The sequence below is a fragment of the Microtus oregoni genome, unplaced genomic scaffold (genome assembly GCF_018167655.1).
Source record: "Microtus oregoni isolate MIOR12 unplaced genomic scaffold, Mior012 000056F_ref0000123, whole genome shotgun sequence".
NCBI lineage: Eukaryota > Metazoa > Chordata > Mammalia > Rodentia > Cricetidae > Microtus > Microtus oregoni.
The window spans coordinates 9,912,466-9,928,290 of NW_024543832.1; the positions used below are offsets into that span (position 1 = coordinate 9,912,466).

Below are 15,825 nucleotides of genomic sequence, written 5' to 3' on the forward strand. Positions count from 1 at the left end.
TTTTTATGCCAGTATCAAGCTGTTTTGTTACTCTAGTTCTGTAATAGAGTTTGAAGTCAGGGATGGTAATGCCTCCAGAAGTACTTTTATTGTATAGAATTGTTTTGGCTATGGTGGGTTTTTTGTTTTTCCATATAAAGTTGATTATTGTCTTCTCCAGGTCTGCAAAGTATTTGGTTGGGATTTTGATGGGGATTGCATTGAATCTATACATTGCTTTTGTTAGATTTGCCATTTTTACTGTGTTGATCCCCCAATCCAAGAGCATGAGGGATCTTTCCATTTTCTGGTGTCCTCTTCATTGTTTTTTTTTTTCGATACCTTAGCGTTCTTGTCAAATAGATCTTTCACTTCCTTGGTTACAATTACCCCAAGATACTTTATGCTATTTGTGGCTATCGTGAAATGTGATGCTTCTCTGATTTCCCTCTTTGCTTCTTTATCCTTTGTAAATAGAAGGGCAACTGATTTTTATGGAGTTGATCTTTTATCCTGCCACATTATTAAAAGTGTTTATCAGCTATAGGAGTTCTTTGGTAGAGTTTTTAGGGTCGCTTATGTACACTATCGTATCATCTGCAAATAATGAAAGTTTGACTTCTTCCTTTCCAATTCAAATCCCTTTGATCTCCTTATGTTGTCTTATTGCTATTGCTAGAACTTCAAACACTATATTGAAGGGGTATGGAGAGAGTGGACAGCCTTGTCTTGTTCCTGATTTTAGTGGAATCGCTTTGAGTTTCTCTCCATTTAATTTGATATTAACTGTCAGCTTGCTATATATAGCTTTTATTATATTTAGGTATCAACCTTGTATTCCTAATCTCTACAAAACCTTTATCATAAAGGGGTGTTGAATTTTGTCAAATGCTTTTTCAGCATCTAATGAAATGATCACATGTTTTTTTCTTTCAGTTTAATTTTATGATGGATTACATTGATTGATTTTTGTATTTGAAGCATCTCTGCATCTCTGGGATGAACCCTTCCTGACCATAATGTTTAATTTTTTTTTATACAAAAAAAAAATTTCTGCCTCCTCCCAGCCTCCCACTCCTCCCCCGTCCCCCCACTCCTCTCCCCCTAACCCCCACTCCTTTCCCCCTCCCTCTCCAGTCTGAAGAGCAGTCAGGGTTCCCTGCCCTGTGGAAAGTCCAAAGTCCTACCCCCTCCATCCTGGTCTAGGAAGGAGAACATCCAACCTGGCTACGCTCCCACAAAGCCAGGACATGAAGTAGGATCAAAACCCAGTGCCATTGTCCTTGGCTTCTCAGCAGCCCTCATTGCCCGCCATATTCAGAGAGTCCGGTTTTATCCCATGCTTTTTCAGTCACAGTCCAGCTCTCCTTGGTGAGCTCCAATAGATCAGCCCCACTGTCTCCGTGGGTGGGTGCACTCCTTGTGGTCTTGACTTCTTTGCTCATATTCTCCCTCCTTCTGTTCCTCATTGGGACTTCGGGAGCTCAGTCCAGTGCTCCAGTGTGGGTCTCTGTCTCTATCTCCATCCATCGCCAGATGAAGGTTCTACGGTGAAATGCAAAATATTCATCAGTATGGCTATAGGATAGGATAATTTCAGGTTCCCTATCCTCAGCTGCCCCAGGAACTAACTGGGGACCTCGCCTTGGGCACCTGGAAGCCCCTCTAGGTCCAAGTCTCTTGCCAACCCTAAGATGGCTCCCTTAATTAAGATATGTGCTTCCCTGCTCCCCTATCCAACCTTCCTTTTTCGCAATCATCCCGTTGCCCCAAGTTCTCCCCATCCTACCCTTCTCACTTTTCTCTCCCCATCTCCTCTTACCCCCCTCCCACCCCACCCTTACGATCCCGATTTTTGCCTGGCAATCTTGTCTACTTTCCATACCCAGGAGGATAGCTATATGTTTTTCATTGGGTTCACCTTCTTATCTAGCTTCTTTAGGATAACAAATTATAGACTCACTGACCCTTATTTATGGCTAGAACCCAATTATGAGTGAGTATATTCCTTGTTCATTTTTTGGGTCTGGGTTACCTCACTCAGGATACTATTTTCTATTTCCATCCATTTGCATGCAAAATTTGAGAAATCATTGTTTTTTACCGCTGAGTAGTACTCTAATGTGTATATGTTCCACACTTTCTTCATCCATTCTTCCATTGAAGGAGATCTAGATTGTTTCCAGGTTCTGGCTATTACAAATAATACTGCTATGAACATAGTTGAACAAATGCCCTTGTCATATGATAGGGCATCTCTTGGGTATATTCCCAAGAGTGGTATTGCTGGGTCCAGGGGTAGGTTGATCCCGAATTTCCTGAGAAACCGAAACACTGCTTTCCAAAGTGGTTGCACAAGTTTGCATTCCCACCAGCAAAGGATGAGGGTACCCCTTCCTCCACAACCTCTCCAGCAGAGGCTATCATTGGTGTTTTTGATTTTAGCCAATCTGACAGGTGTAAGATGATATCTCAAAGTTGTTTTGATTTGCATTTCCCTGATCGCTAAGGAGGTTGAGCATGATCTTATGTGTCTTTTGGCCATTTGAACTTCTTCTGTTGAGAATTCTCTGTTCAGTTAAGTGCCCCATTTTTTAATTGGGTTAATTAGCATTTTAAAGTCTAGTTTCTTGAGTTCTTTATATATTTTGGAGATCAGACCTTTGTCTGTTGCTGCCACAACTGGATGTCAACCTGTAGAAGAATGAAAATAGACCCATATCTATCACCATGCACAAAACTCAAGTCCAAATGGATTAAAGACCTCAATATCAGTCCAAACACACTGAACCTGATAGAAGAGAAATTGGGAGATACCCTACAACAGATGGTCACAGGTGATCGCTTCCTTAGTATAACCCCAGCAGCACAGGGCAACATCGAATAAATGGGACCTACTGAAACTGAGAAGCTTCTGTAAAGCAAAGGACACTGTCACTAAGACAAAAAGGCAACCCACTGACTGGGAGAAGATCTTCACCAACCCCGCAACAGACAAAGGTCTGATCTCCAAAATATATAAAGAACTCAAGAAACAAGACTTTATAATGCTAATTAACCCAATTAAAAAATGTTTAATTTTTTTGATGTGTTCCTGGATTCGGTTTGCCAGTATTTTTAAGAATTTTTCATCGATGTTCATGAATGAGATTGGCCTGTAATTCTCTTTCTTGGTGGGTCTTTGTGTGGATTTGGTATCAGGGTGATTGTAGCTTCATAAAAGGAGTTTGGCATTGATTCTTCCATTTATATTTTCTGAAATACATTAAGGAATATAGGCATTAATTCTTCTTGGAAGTTCTGATAAAATTCTGCATTGAAAGCATCTGGTTCTGAGCTTTTTTTGATTGAGAGGTTTTTCATGACAGCTTCTAATTCTTTGCAACTTTCAGGTCTATTTAAATTGTTCATCTGGTCTTGATTTAATTTTGGTATATGGTTCTTATCTAGAAAATGTCTATTTATTTTACATCTTCCAGCTTTGTGGCATACAAACTTTGTAGTAAGATCTAATGATTCTCTGAATTTCCTCTGTGTCCGTGCTTAAGTCCCCCTTTTCGTTTCTGATCCTATTAATTTGCATGTTCTCTCTGCCATTTTATTAGTTTGGATAGGGGTTTGTCCATCTTGTTGATTTTCTCCAAGAATCAGCTTTTTGTTTCACTGATTCTTTGATTGTTTTCCATGTTTCTATTTTGGTGATTTCATCCCTCAGTTTGATTATTGCCAGTCTTCTATTCCTCCTGGGTGAGTCTGCTTCTTTTTTTCTAGAGCTTTCAGGTGTGCTGTTCAGTCTCCAATTTGTGCTTTCTCCGTTTTCTTTATGTGGGCACTTAGTGCTGTGAAATTTCCCCTTAGCAATGCTTTCATAGTGTCCCATACATTTGAGTATGTTGTGTCTTTATTTTCATTGAATTCAAAGAAGAATTTAATTTTTTACTTATTTTTACCTTGACCCAGGGGTGGTTCAGTAGTTGACTGTTCAGTTTCCATTAGTTTGTAGGCTTTCTGGGGGTAGAATTGTTGTTGAATTCTAACTTTATTCCATGGTGATCTGATAGTACACAGGTGGTTACTACAATTTCTTTGTATCTATGGATGTTTTCTTTGTTACCAAATAAGTGATCAATTTTTGAGAAGGTTACATGAGATGCTGAGAAGAAGGTATATTCTTTTCTGTTTGGATGGAATGTTCTATAGATATCTGTTTAGTCCACTTGGTTTATTACATCTGATAGTTCTGATAGTTCTCTTATTTCTCTGTTAAGTTTCTGTCTATTTGACCTGGCCATTGGTGAGAGCAGAGTGTTGACATCTCCTACTATTAGAGTGTGAAGTATGGTGTATGCTTTGAGTTCTATTAATGTTTCTTTTACATATGTGGGTGCTTTTATATTAGGGGTGTAGATATTCAAGATTGAGAGTTCATCCTGATGAATTGTTCCTGTTATGAGAATAAAGTGTCCTTCTCCATCTCTTCTGATTGATTTTAGTTGGAAATAAATTTTGTTAGATATTAGTATAGCCCCACCTGCTTGTTTCTTTGGACTATTTGATTGGAAAACCTTTTCCCAACCCTTTACTCTGAGGTAGTGTCTCTCTTTAGGTTGAGGTGTATTTCTTGCAAACAACAGATGTTGGATCCTGTTTTCTTATCCATTCTCTTAACCTCTGCCTTTTTATAGGTGAATTGAGTCCATTGATATTAAGTGATATTAATGACCAGTGGTTGCTAACTCCAGTTATTTTTTTCTTGTGGTAGTGTTTGTGTGTTTCCCTTCTTTGAGTTGTGCTGGTGGAGAGTTGTTAGACGCTTGTGTTATTATGGGTGTTTTTGGCTTCCTTGGTTTGTAGTTTTCCTTCTAGTATTTTCTATAAGGCTGGGTTTGTGGCTGTATTGTTTAAATCTATTTTTGTCCTGGAACATCTTGTTTCTCCATCGATGGTGAATGCAAGCTTTGCTGTATATAGTAGTCTGGGCTTGCATTCATGGTCTCTTATTGTCTGCAACACATCTATCCAAGACCTTCTGGCTTTCATGGTTTCTTCTGAGAAGTCAGGTGTAATTCTGATATGTTTCCCATTATATGTTACTTGACCTTTTTCACTTGCAGCTCTTAATATTTGTTCTTTATTTGTATGTTTTGTGTTTTGAGTTATATGGCAAGGGAATGCTTTTTTTGATCCAGTCTATCTGGTCTTCTGTATGCTTCTTGTACCTTCATAGGAATATCCTTCTTTAAGTTGGGAAAGTTTTCTTCTATAATTTTGTTGAAAATATTTTCTGGGCCTTTGAGCTGTAATTCTACTCCTATTATTCTTAGGTTTGGTCTTCTCATGGTGTCCCAAATTTCCTGGATGTTTTGTGTTAAGAATTTGTTAAATTTGTTATTTTCTTTAATCAATGAGTTTATTTCCTCTATAGTATCTTCGGTGTCTGGCCCAGGAATGAGAGGAGTGGGTGGGTTGTGTGGAACAAAGAAGCCTCTGCAGCAGGAGCTGAAGGGGCCAGTGCTACTTTCCTGGATGTTCTGCCCCACCCTGTGATGGCACCCACACACCAGTATGAAAGGTTTTTCTCAGAACAGGGACAGGACTCTTGGAGGTCCAAGGACCCCACAGACAAATGGGCAAACTTGGAGGGATAGGGGAGGGTCATGTGGAACCAAGAAGGCCCTGCAGCAGGAGCTAGAGGTGCCCTGCACTCCCCTCTGTCCGTGTGGGTGCACACTCATCCCTCTGGATGGGTAGCCTCAGTGCAATAGCAGGAACTGTTCTAGAGAAAGTTTTTGAGTTTCTGAGAAAGAAAATATAGTATTGGATGTAATGTTCTCCACATATTTGATATTTAATTTATGAAGTTATTTAACTCCAGCGTTTTTCTGTTTTGTTTTTGTCTTGATGACATGTCTATTTTTGAAAATAGAGTATTGAACTCATACTCATATTGAGTTCAATATGTGATTTTTATCTATGATACTGTTTTTATATTAACTTTTATTAACTTGGGCACACATATGTTTGGCTCTTTAATATTTATATTTGTAATATTCTTTGGGTGGTGGCTTATTCTGTTAATGAATATGTAGTGTCTTTCTCCATCTCTTCTTATTAGTTTTGGTTTAAAGGCTATCTTGCCAGATGTTATAATAGCTATGCTTTCTATAGCTATTATATGTTCCTTCTTGTATCTATTTGCTTATAATACCTTTCTCTATAATTTTACCCTAGGGTGAATTTCTCTATAATTTTTCTTTCAAGTGACATTGATTCATACTGAAGAAATGTGTATCTTGGATGCAGTGAAAAGATGAAGCTTTTTTTTAATATTTTTTTTATTGAGAAAAGGAAAAAAAAACAAGTTTCCACCTCCTCCCAGCAGCCCATTTCCCTCCCCCTCCTCCCACCCTACGTCCCCTCCTCCCACCCTTCTCCCCCTCCCCCCATTCCTTTCCCCCTCCCTCTCCAGTCCAAAGAGCAGTCAGGGTTTTCTGCCCTGTGGTAAGACCTAGGACCTCCCCCCTCCGTCCATATCTAGGAAGGTGAACATCCAAACTGGGTAGGCTCCCACAAAGCCATCACGTTACATAGGATCAAAACCCCGTGCCATTGTCCTTTGCGTCTCATCAGCCCTCATTGTTCGCCATGTTCAGAGAGTCAATACAATCTGGTAGTCCATGTCTTTCATTGAGAAATTGAGAATATCACTATTTAGAGTTCTTAGTGATAGTGCTTATTGATTCCTGTATTTTATTGCTATTTTGTGAGTATTCCCCCTTTTGATTTACTGTTCTCAGATTATTTGTTCCTCTGACCTGTTAGTTGTAGTGAACCTCTTCAGACTTATGGCTTCCTTCTGGTGCCTTTTTCCATAGATGGATTGGCAGCTATTTCTTAAATTTGTTTTTGTCATGAAATATCTTTCATTCTCTGCCAATTGTGATTGATGGTTTTGGTGGGCATAATAACCTCAACTAGTGTTTATGTTTTCTCATAGTTAGTAGACTATATCTCCTGGGATTTCTAGCTTTTATAGACTTCATTAAAAAGCTAAGTGTTATATTAATATATGTTACTTGGTCTTTTCTATTTGTAGTTTTCAGTAACCCTTTTTTGCTTTTTACAGTGAGTGTTTTGGTTATAATATATCAAGGGCAATTTCTTTTTCCTTTTTTTTTACCCTTGCCCTCAAGGGGAATTTCTTTTCTTATCCAGTTTATTTGATGTTTTGTACTTTACTTGTACTGTGACAGGTATCTATTTCTTTAGACTGAGAAATTTTTCTTTTATGGCTTTTATAACATATAATCTGTGTTTACGAACTGCTTTTCTTTTCCTTCCTCTATACACACCATTTATAGGTTTTGTCTTCTCATAGTGTCCCTGATTTACTCACTGCAGCAGGACTAATATTAATTCTAGAGAGATCAGAATAAAGAAAAGGAAGGATAGTGAAAATTGACTGCATGCAGTCTAGCCTAGAGTGGCCACTAATATCCCTAGTAGAATGTGCTTCTGAAGATGAACCAATGAACTAAAGGGATGAAGATGTGTTGGAATAAGTGACAGACTGTTGGGGACTGTGGACCTCCAGACCCTGGGTTTCCTGTGACCTCCTTTCATGCTAGAGTAAACAACTTGTTATGCTTGCAACTGCTCTGAGCAAAACAACTTGTTTTCCTTTCCTTGCAGAGCTCTGAGCACAAGACAGGGAGTGATTTCTGTTGGGCTTACAGCTGAGTATGGTGGCATGATCATGGGTTAGAGAGACCCTGTGTAGGCTGCCCTGGAACACAATAAAGTTGGCATTCTTGATTCAAGTTGGCATTCTTGTCTCAAGGATGACCCGTGTCTGTCTCTGTGTGTTTCAATCTCTCGCCCTTTGTCCAGCTCGCCAGCCATCCTGTAGTGTAGGTGGTACGCTATAGGCATAGTACCATAGTACATGTAGTAGCACAGATGTTACAATTGATGAATGGTGAGAAAGGGCTAGGGTGACCCAGGATCTGCACCAAGATAGACACCAGGTAATGAAGTCAGAATGGGAAGTGGTCTTCTACAGGATAGCTACAACAGGTTGAAGAGTAATCTGGAGAGACAGGAATCAAATGTTTTCTTTTATAAGTTTTTTATAAGTTTAAAGCATAGAAAATTAACTAATGCATATTTATTCTGAACATCTCAGAAGCTATTAGTTCTGCTGGTTGTTTGTGTTCTTAAAATGTGACCAATGTCAATAAGGTACTGAGGGTTTTTTTTTTTGCTTGTTTTTCTGTTTTTGATTTTTCAAAACTGTTTCTCTGTAGCTTTGGGCGCCTGCCATGGAACTAGCTCTTCTCACTAGGCTAGCCTCAAACTGACAGAGATCCTCCTGCCTCTGCCTCCCAAATGTTGGGATTAGAGACATGTGCCACACTTTTCAGTGAGGTTTTTTTTCTTAATATTTTTTAGTTACTTTATGCTTATATTTTAAAGATATATGATTCTGCCTGGTGGTGTCAGAACTCAGGAGGCAGAGGCAAAGGCAGAGGCAAAGGCAGAGGCAGGCAGATCTCTGTGCATTCAGGGCCAATCTTGTAAACAGAGCTAGTTCTAGGACAGCTATGGTTGTTTAAAAAGAGAAATTCTGTCTCAAAAACAAAAATAAATAAAACATAAATAAATGTGATTCTGTTTATTTCTAGGCAGAAAAAAAAAAACACCAAAACTACTACAGCTCCTGTCAAAATATAAAATTCCCATTGTAATGGCCTCTGTTGACAATGGTTCAAACAGACAATGAATTCAGAAGAATCATTATGAGTATGTTCAAACAATTTAATAAAGAAAGCACAAGGACATGAATAAAATAATTAAGTCAATGCAAGACATGTAAATAGATTTTGAACTTTTTTTTATTGCGAAAAGAAGAAAAAAAAACATAAACAAAAAACAAGTTTCCACCTCCTCCCAGCCTCCCATTTCCCTCCCCCTCCTCCCACCCTTCTCCCCCTCCTCCCACCCTTCTCCCCCTCCCCCCACTCCTCTCCCCCTCCCTCTCCAGTCCACAGAGCAGTCCGGGTTCCCTGCCCTGTGGTAAGTCCTAGGTCCTCCCCCCTCCGTCCATATCTAGGAAGGTGAACATCCAAACTGGCTAGGCTCCCACAAAGCCAGCACATTAAGTAGGATCAAAATGATCAAGTAGGCTTCATTCCTGAGATGCAGGGCTGGTTCAACAGATTTTGAACTTTTTAAGAAAATACAAACTGCAACTATCTTGGAAATGAAAAACTGAATAAGCTAGTTACAACATCAGAGGAAGGTTTCACCCATAGATTAAATATGTAGAAATATAAAGCTAGCAATGGAAGACAACATAGGGAAATTATGTCATTCAGAAAATATTACTGATAAATTTTCAAAAGTATGAAAAGTACATAGCAGTTTGTGACACCATTGAAAGAACTTACCTCTGAACTATGATTTTAGAGAATGGAAAGAATACCATAATGGGGGTCACAAAGTTTGTCTTCAGTAAAGTACTAGAAAGAAAAAATTCCAAATCTAGAAAAAGATAACCCCAACTGAGTTGTTTGAGAAAATATATGTGAGATCTACCAAATACAAAACAGATGAGACCATCAAAAATTTCTCCATGGCCTAATCTAGTTAAAACTATATGAATAATAGAATATAGAGTATTGGAAGCAGACAGACAAAAAAGTGAAATACATTAATAAATATAGGCCCATCAGTCATAACTGATTATTAGAAGACAGATAAGTATACAAGAAATCATAAATACACCCTATACTTAAAGTACTAAGCAGGTTGTATCCACAGATTTGTGCAAATATACACATGTGCAATAATTTGTTTTTGCAAAGATGCCATGATTTTATAATGGAGTGAGAGAAGTACATGAAAGGTGTGAGAGGGATAAAGTAGAATTAGAGATATGATACAATTGTATTTCAATTAAAAATAAATGTGAATATATATTTTTTCAAGAAAGAATAAGAAAAGATTATTTCACAGAAGCCTTTAGAGACGTAAGTGCCTTCAAAGATGCTCTCTAAATCCCAGAGACAGCTGTCCAACTGACTCTACCCAACACAGCTATTTAATAATATTAAGTGAAATGAAAATCACCTAAGGTAAAAGCAGACAAAAGGAAGTTATAGCTACAAAATTTGCTCTCTAGAGGTTATGAGAAGCAATACTTCAATATGAAGAGATCCTAAAAACAGCCAAGAGATTACAGGAAACAAATAAATAATGCCAGAATAGTTAAGCAAAAGACACCTGAGAACATACCCCAAAATAAACAAAATGAGATGAATAGACAACTTTCTCTACTAATTCTGAATACTAATGATCTTCAAAACTTCAGCAAAAAACAGTTGACCTTTTTTTTGAATAAAAAATGACATTGCACTAGGCAACTTTCTGCTAGTTGATAAAAAGCCCTAACTGAGGTAACTTATAGAAAAACGGAGCTTATCTGGGTTAAGGGATTCAGAGGGATGAAAGTCCATCAGAGTGGGGAGGCAAGGTAAAAAACAGAACAAAATAAAACCAGAAGACTTTGTGTCTGAGCAAGAAACTGAGAGACCACATTTTCAAAGATAAGCAAGAAGTAGAGAGAGTGAATTGGATATAGAGAAAGACTTGTTACTTCAAAGCCCAGTAATGTATCTTCTTCAGCACATCTGCACTTCCTAAAGCTCCTCTACCACTCCAGAATGCAGAAAATGCTCATTTCCACTTATATGTTTGCATGCATTAATTAAAATTTCTTCTAGGAGATTTAAAGTGCACAGTCTTATATTGATGTCCTTGATCTATTTTGATCTAACATGTGTAGGGTAAGGGATAAACATAGTTTTACTTTTCTGCATGTCCACATCTGGTGTTCCCAATATCATTTGTTAAACATAATGTCTTTCTTTCAAAAAATGTGCAGTATTTTAGGAGTCTTCTTAATTTAAAAAAGTGGCTGTAAATTAATTACTTCTAATCTGCATATTCTATTATTTTCCATTGATATGTGTGTCTGCTTTTGTGCCAATACCATACCATTTTCATTATGAGAACACTATACTCTAACTTCAGATTGGTATATTTCCTCTAGTAATACTAAACATTTTTTAATCTTCCAAATCTTCCATTTCCTCCCTGATCTGCAATTTAACACACACACACACACACACACACACACACACACACACACACATATTATATTTTGAAAATATATTCAAAATTATTTAATAAATATTCGTTGAAAAATATCCACAAAAATGGAACTTAACAAAACGATTTGAAGTAAGACAAGAAAATGGGACTTCCATTCAACAAAGTCATTGTAAGCTTATTATAGCATCACAAGTATACCACGAATTTTATGATTGTTACAGTGAAGGCAACATTCATGCAGAAACAGAGCTCATTACAAGGTCAAGAATTAAATGCAAGAATCTCTCTTGGTCATGCTAAAGACACAATAGCCTCATTTCTAACAATTCCCACTGGGGTTTGCATTCCCAGTACTCTCAAAATCTGTCTGCACAGTAATTGGTGCACATTTTTAAAGGAAGTACAGATACTCTCCAGAATGATATGCAGTCCATTAAAGGAAATAAGAAGTGTAGGTTCAATTTATATACTACCTCGAATATCATGATCTTCATACTGTTTGTTAGTAAAGGTAAGTAAAAATATTGTAGAAAACAAATTTATTAAGTTCATTATGAATAAAATGGTATTTTAATAAATTATGTTGCCTAGAAGAAAGGTTTTAGTCTTTGAGGCATTAAATTCTTGAACTGAGAGCTAACAACACCACTTAATAGTAAGCTAAAACTAACAATTACTGTGAAAAATTGAAAGAAAATATGCTCTCAAGGCTATACGGCAAAGAAAAATTGGGATTCGTTTGTTAAAGAACAATAAGGATGAATATAAATAATTTTATATCATCATTCAAAAGTCAGACTACGCCGGGTGATGGTGGCACACGCCTTTAATCCCAGCACTCGGGAGGCAGAGGCAGGCGGATCTCTGTGAGTTCGAGACCAGCCTGGTCTACAGAGCTAGTTCCAGGACAGGCTCCAAAGCCACAGAGAAACCCTGTCTCGAAAAAAAAAAAAGTCAGACTACAATTGAAAATTAAGTACTAGGGCTATTGTTCTTTTCAAAATTCATGTGGTTTAAAGAGTACATAAATGTTTCTGTATATTCACAATTTGAGAAGGAAATAGAGGAAAACATTTTGTTCTTCATCAGATATTTATAAAACCTCTGTAAAAATAATTCTTAGACTATAAATGGGGAAAAAGCAGTAATCATTGGATAAAGACGAGAAGCATAAGATGTTTTACATTCAAATGAAAGGAGAAAATGTAAGTAATTTAAGATTGTTATCATGAATATTCTCTAGAGTAAAAAAACTAGACTAGCACGTTTCCAAATAAACAAGGCAGCCAAAAGTATGTAACCCAACAAAAGCTTGAAATAATGTAAAAAGATATAATAAATTTGATCTACAACATGCTTTTGGTTGCCCTCAAGGGAAATGTATTTAAATTCAAGCAATGGGATAGTACTATAAAGATGTACTTAACACATCTCATTTTATAGATATTCATAGGTTACCCATATCACAAACTTTTTGGTTTACTGGATACAAACTTTATTTCAGTTTTGAAGGTGTCACGTGGAGACAATCTTAATTTTGTTTTTGCATAAGTCGTGCACTAAGTTGAGGCTTTTCTCATATAGCTTATTTCCTTTAATGTCATGTATTTCTAGATTATAAGCTCTCTGCATAATAGATTTTGATTACATAAGAATGGTGATAGTTAATAATATCTTTAAGACATTTATTTGTTGTTGAATTTTATTTTGTTAGAAATTCATATGAGACATATGAGGTCTAAGAATATTTATCAATTTGATAATTAAATATATTCATTCTTTCCATCCTGATGGCATGAGGTATGTTGGTATAAACCAAGATTCTGTTATATGGTTGACTTGTTTAATCACTAGTATTAATTCATGATAGCTATGTAATTGTAAATGTCAATACATTGTGCTTCACAGCTTCCTTTTATATACATGGCAACAATAATACTCTTGTGCTTCACAGCTTCCTTATATATACAAGACAACAATAATACTCTTGTGCTTCACAGCTTCCTTATATATACACGGCAACAATAATACTCTTGTGCTTCACAGCTTCTTTATATATACACGGCAACAATAATACTCTTGTGCTTCACAGCTTCCTTATATATACAAGACAACAATAATACTCTTGTGCTTCACAGCTTCCTTTTATATACACGGCAACAATAATACTCTTGTGCTTCACAGCTTCCTTTTATATACACGGCAACAATAATACTCTTGTGCTTCACAGCTTCCTTATATATGCACTGCAACAATAATACTCTTGCATCATGTGTTTGTTATGAGCACTGAACTCCTCAAATGTCCATTAAATATTTAGAATAATTCTAACACTTACAAACACTCTACTGTAATTAAAAACATTATATTACTCAAAAAATTATGAATGATGCCTAGAATGCCAAGTTAAGATGGTATAACTTTTAACATTGTAATATAAGCAGAATTTATACATGAAAACTGTGACACCTGGTTATTTGCTCTAAACCAGAATATGTAAACATACATTTTCCACAACAGTCCTTCTTTGTGTTTTTGCAATGAAGTATTTCAAAATAAAAGTGTAAAACAATCTGAGTCTGAGATATTATTGAGATTTTCATAAAATATCAAAAAAGATTAAAAGGAAAAATTATATTGATGAATTTGAAGATTGGTTTCCTTGTACAAATTGAATTCTAACCTGCATCTTTGTTAAAACAACACTAAATAATCTATGTTGATCTCTTCAGAAATACAGATCAATGTATTTACTGGTACAATTCTGCATATTTCTATATTTGAATCACCTAACTGTGAGGAACCCAGTGAAATAAGACTGATATATTAGAGACAAAATAAACAGCTATTACCATATAATCTTTATTTTCATTTGAGTGTGAATAAATGTATGAGAAAATGAGGATTTTCCAAAATATATCATTGATAACATTAAATAATAGAACTTTCACCCTTTCAAATGTTTTCTATATTATATAAATGTGGGTTTAACACGTGATATTAAAATCATTTCAATTATACTCTTATATGTTGATATGATAAATATTGTATGCTTTCAAATCATCAATTGATATTATTAACAGATAGCAAAAAATATAAACATACTAACCATAACTATAGCTTGCTTTTGTTTTCTATCTTCTTGTATTGAAAGAACTTCCAGAAGCTTTCTGAATTGAATTAATGGATTATGAAAACAGATCGTCTGTGACAGAATTTATTTTAGTGGGATTTTCTGGAGATTGGCAATTTCAGATTTTCTTCTTTGTGACATTTTCTTTGATCTATGGTGCAACTGTGGTGGGCAACATTCTCATTATAGCCACAGTGGCAGCTAATTCTACCCTTCGTTCTCCCATGTACTTTCTTCTTGGAAACCTTTCCTTTCTGGACATGTGTATTACCACTGTCACAACCCCCAAGATGATCAGAGACTTGCTTGCAGAACACAAGAGCATCTCTCTATGGGGATGCATGGCCCAGATGTTCTTCATGCACCTCTTTGGGGGTGCTGAAATGACACTTTTGATAGTCATGGCCTTTGATAGATACGTGGCCATATGCAAACCCCTGCACTACAGGACAATTTTGAGTCACAGGTTGCTGCATGTATCTGTATTACTTTCCTGGACAATTGGTTTCATACACACCATGAGTCAGATGGTATTGATAGTGAATCTGCCTTTCTGTGGCCACAATATTGTAAATAATATATTTTGTGATCTCCCCCTGGTAATCAAGCTTGCTTGTATTGAAACAAACACTCTGGAGTTATTTGTCATTGCTGACAGTGGGCTGCTGTCTTTTATCTGTTTCATCCTCTTGCTCCTTTCTTACATTGTCCTTCTGGTCACTGTAAAACACAAATCACCTGGCAGGCTTTCCAAGGCTCTGTCCACATTGTCTGCCCACATAATGGTGGTCACTCTGTTCTTTGGACCCTGTATCTTCATCTATGCCTGGCCATTTGGTAGTTTTACAAGCAATAAGGTGTTTGGTGTATTTTATACTGTTATCACTCCTGTACTGAATCCTGTTATTTACACACTGAGAAATCAGGAAATGAAGAAAGCTATGAGAAAATTATGGATTCAACAATTTAGCTTTATGTAGAACATATATATTGAGTTGTACATGATTGACAGAGCCTTTGATTTTCATAGTTTGATAAATTAATGACTATGGATAATGTACTGCTTTACCTTTATGTTTGAACCACACCCTAATAAAGAGAATTTGATAGTAATATATTAGTAGTGATTGCTTAATATTATTTTTCATCATTTTTATTTCAAATACTTTTCAATAATGACAATTTTCCTTATTGCATTATTAAATCTGGTGAACACATTTATTAAAACAGGAGATATAATATAAATTATGGTACACTTAATGCATATCCTTACAATCTTTATGGTACTATTCATATGTGTATGTATATACATGTGTGTGTCCATGTGTGTGTGCGTGTTTGTGTGTGCTCTGTGTGTGTGTGTGTGTGTGTGTGTGTGTGTGTGTGTGTGTGTGCATAGATATAGATACATATGTTTTCATCAGACACACCGTTCAAAGTGAAGTATCCCAATGCCATGTCTGGGAGCAGGAAATATTTGCTCCTCTAAACTTTGGAAGATAGTGTTCTGCCCTAAGCAGGGCTCAGTATCTTCTTCA

The 15,825-nt window shown here is 36.5% G+C and overlaps 1 protein-coding gene across 1 annotated transcript; it reads left to right on the plus strand.

Annotated features, from left to right (window-relative positions):
• Positions 1–14,337: 14,337 nt before the first annotated feature.
• On the plus strand, positions 14,338–15,267 carry LOC121438564 (olfactory receptor 4L1-like). Its single transcript, XM_041638814.1, has one exon. The coding sequence runs from the start codon at positions 14,338–14,340 to the stop codon at positions 15,265–15,267; it is 930 nt and encodes a 309-aa protein (XP_041494748.1).
• The last annotated feature ends 558 nt before the right edge of the window (positions 15,268–15,825 follow it).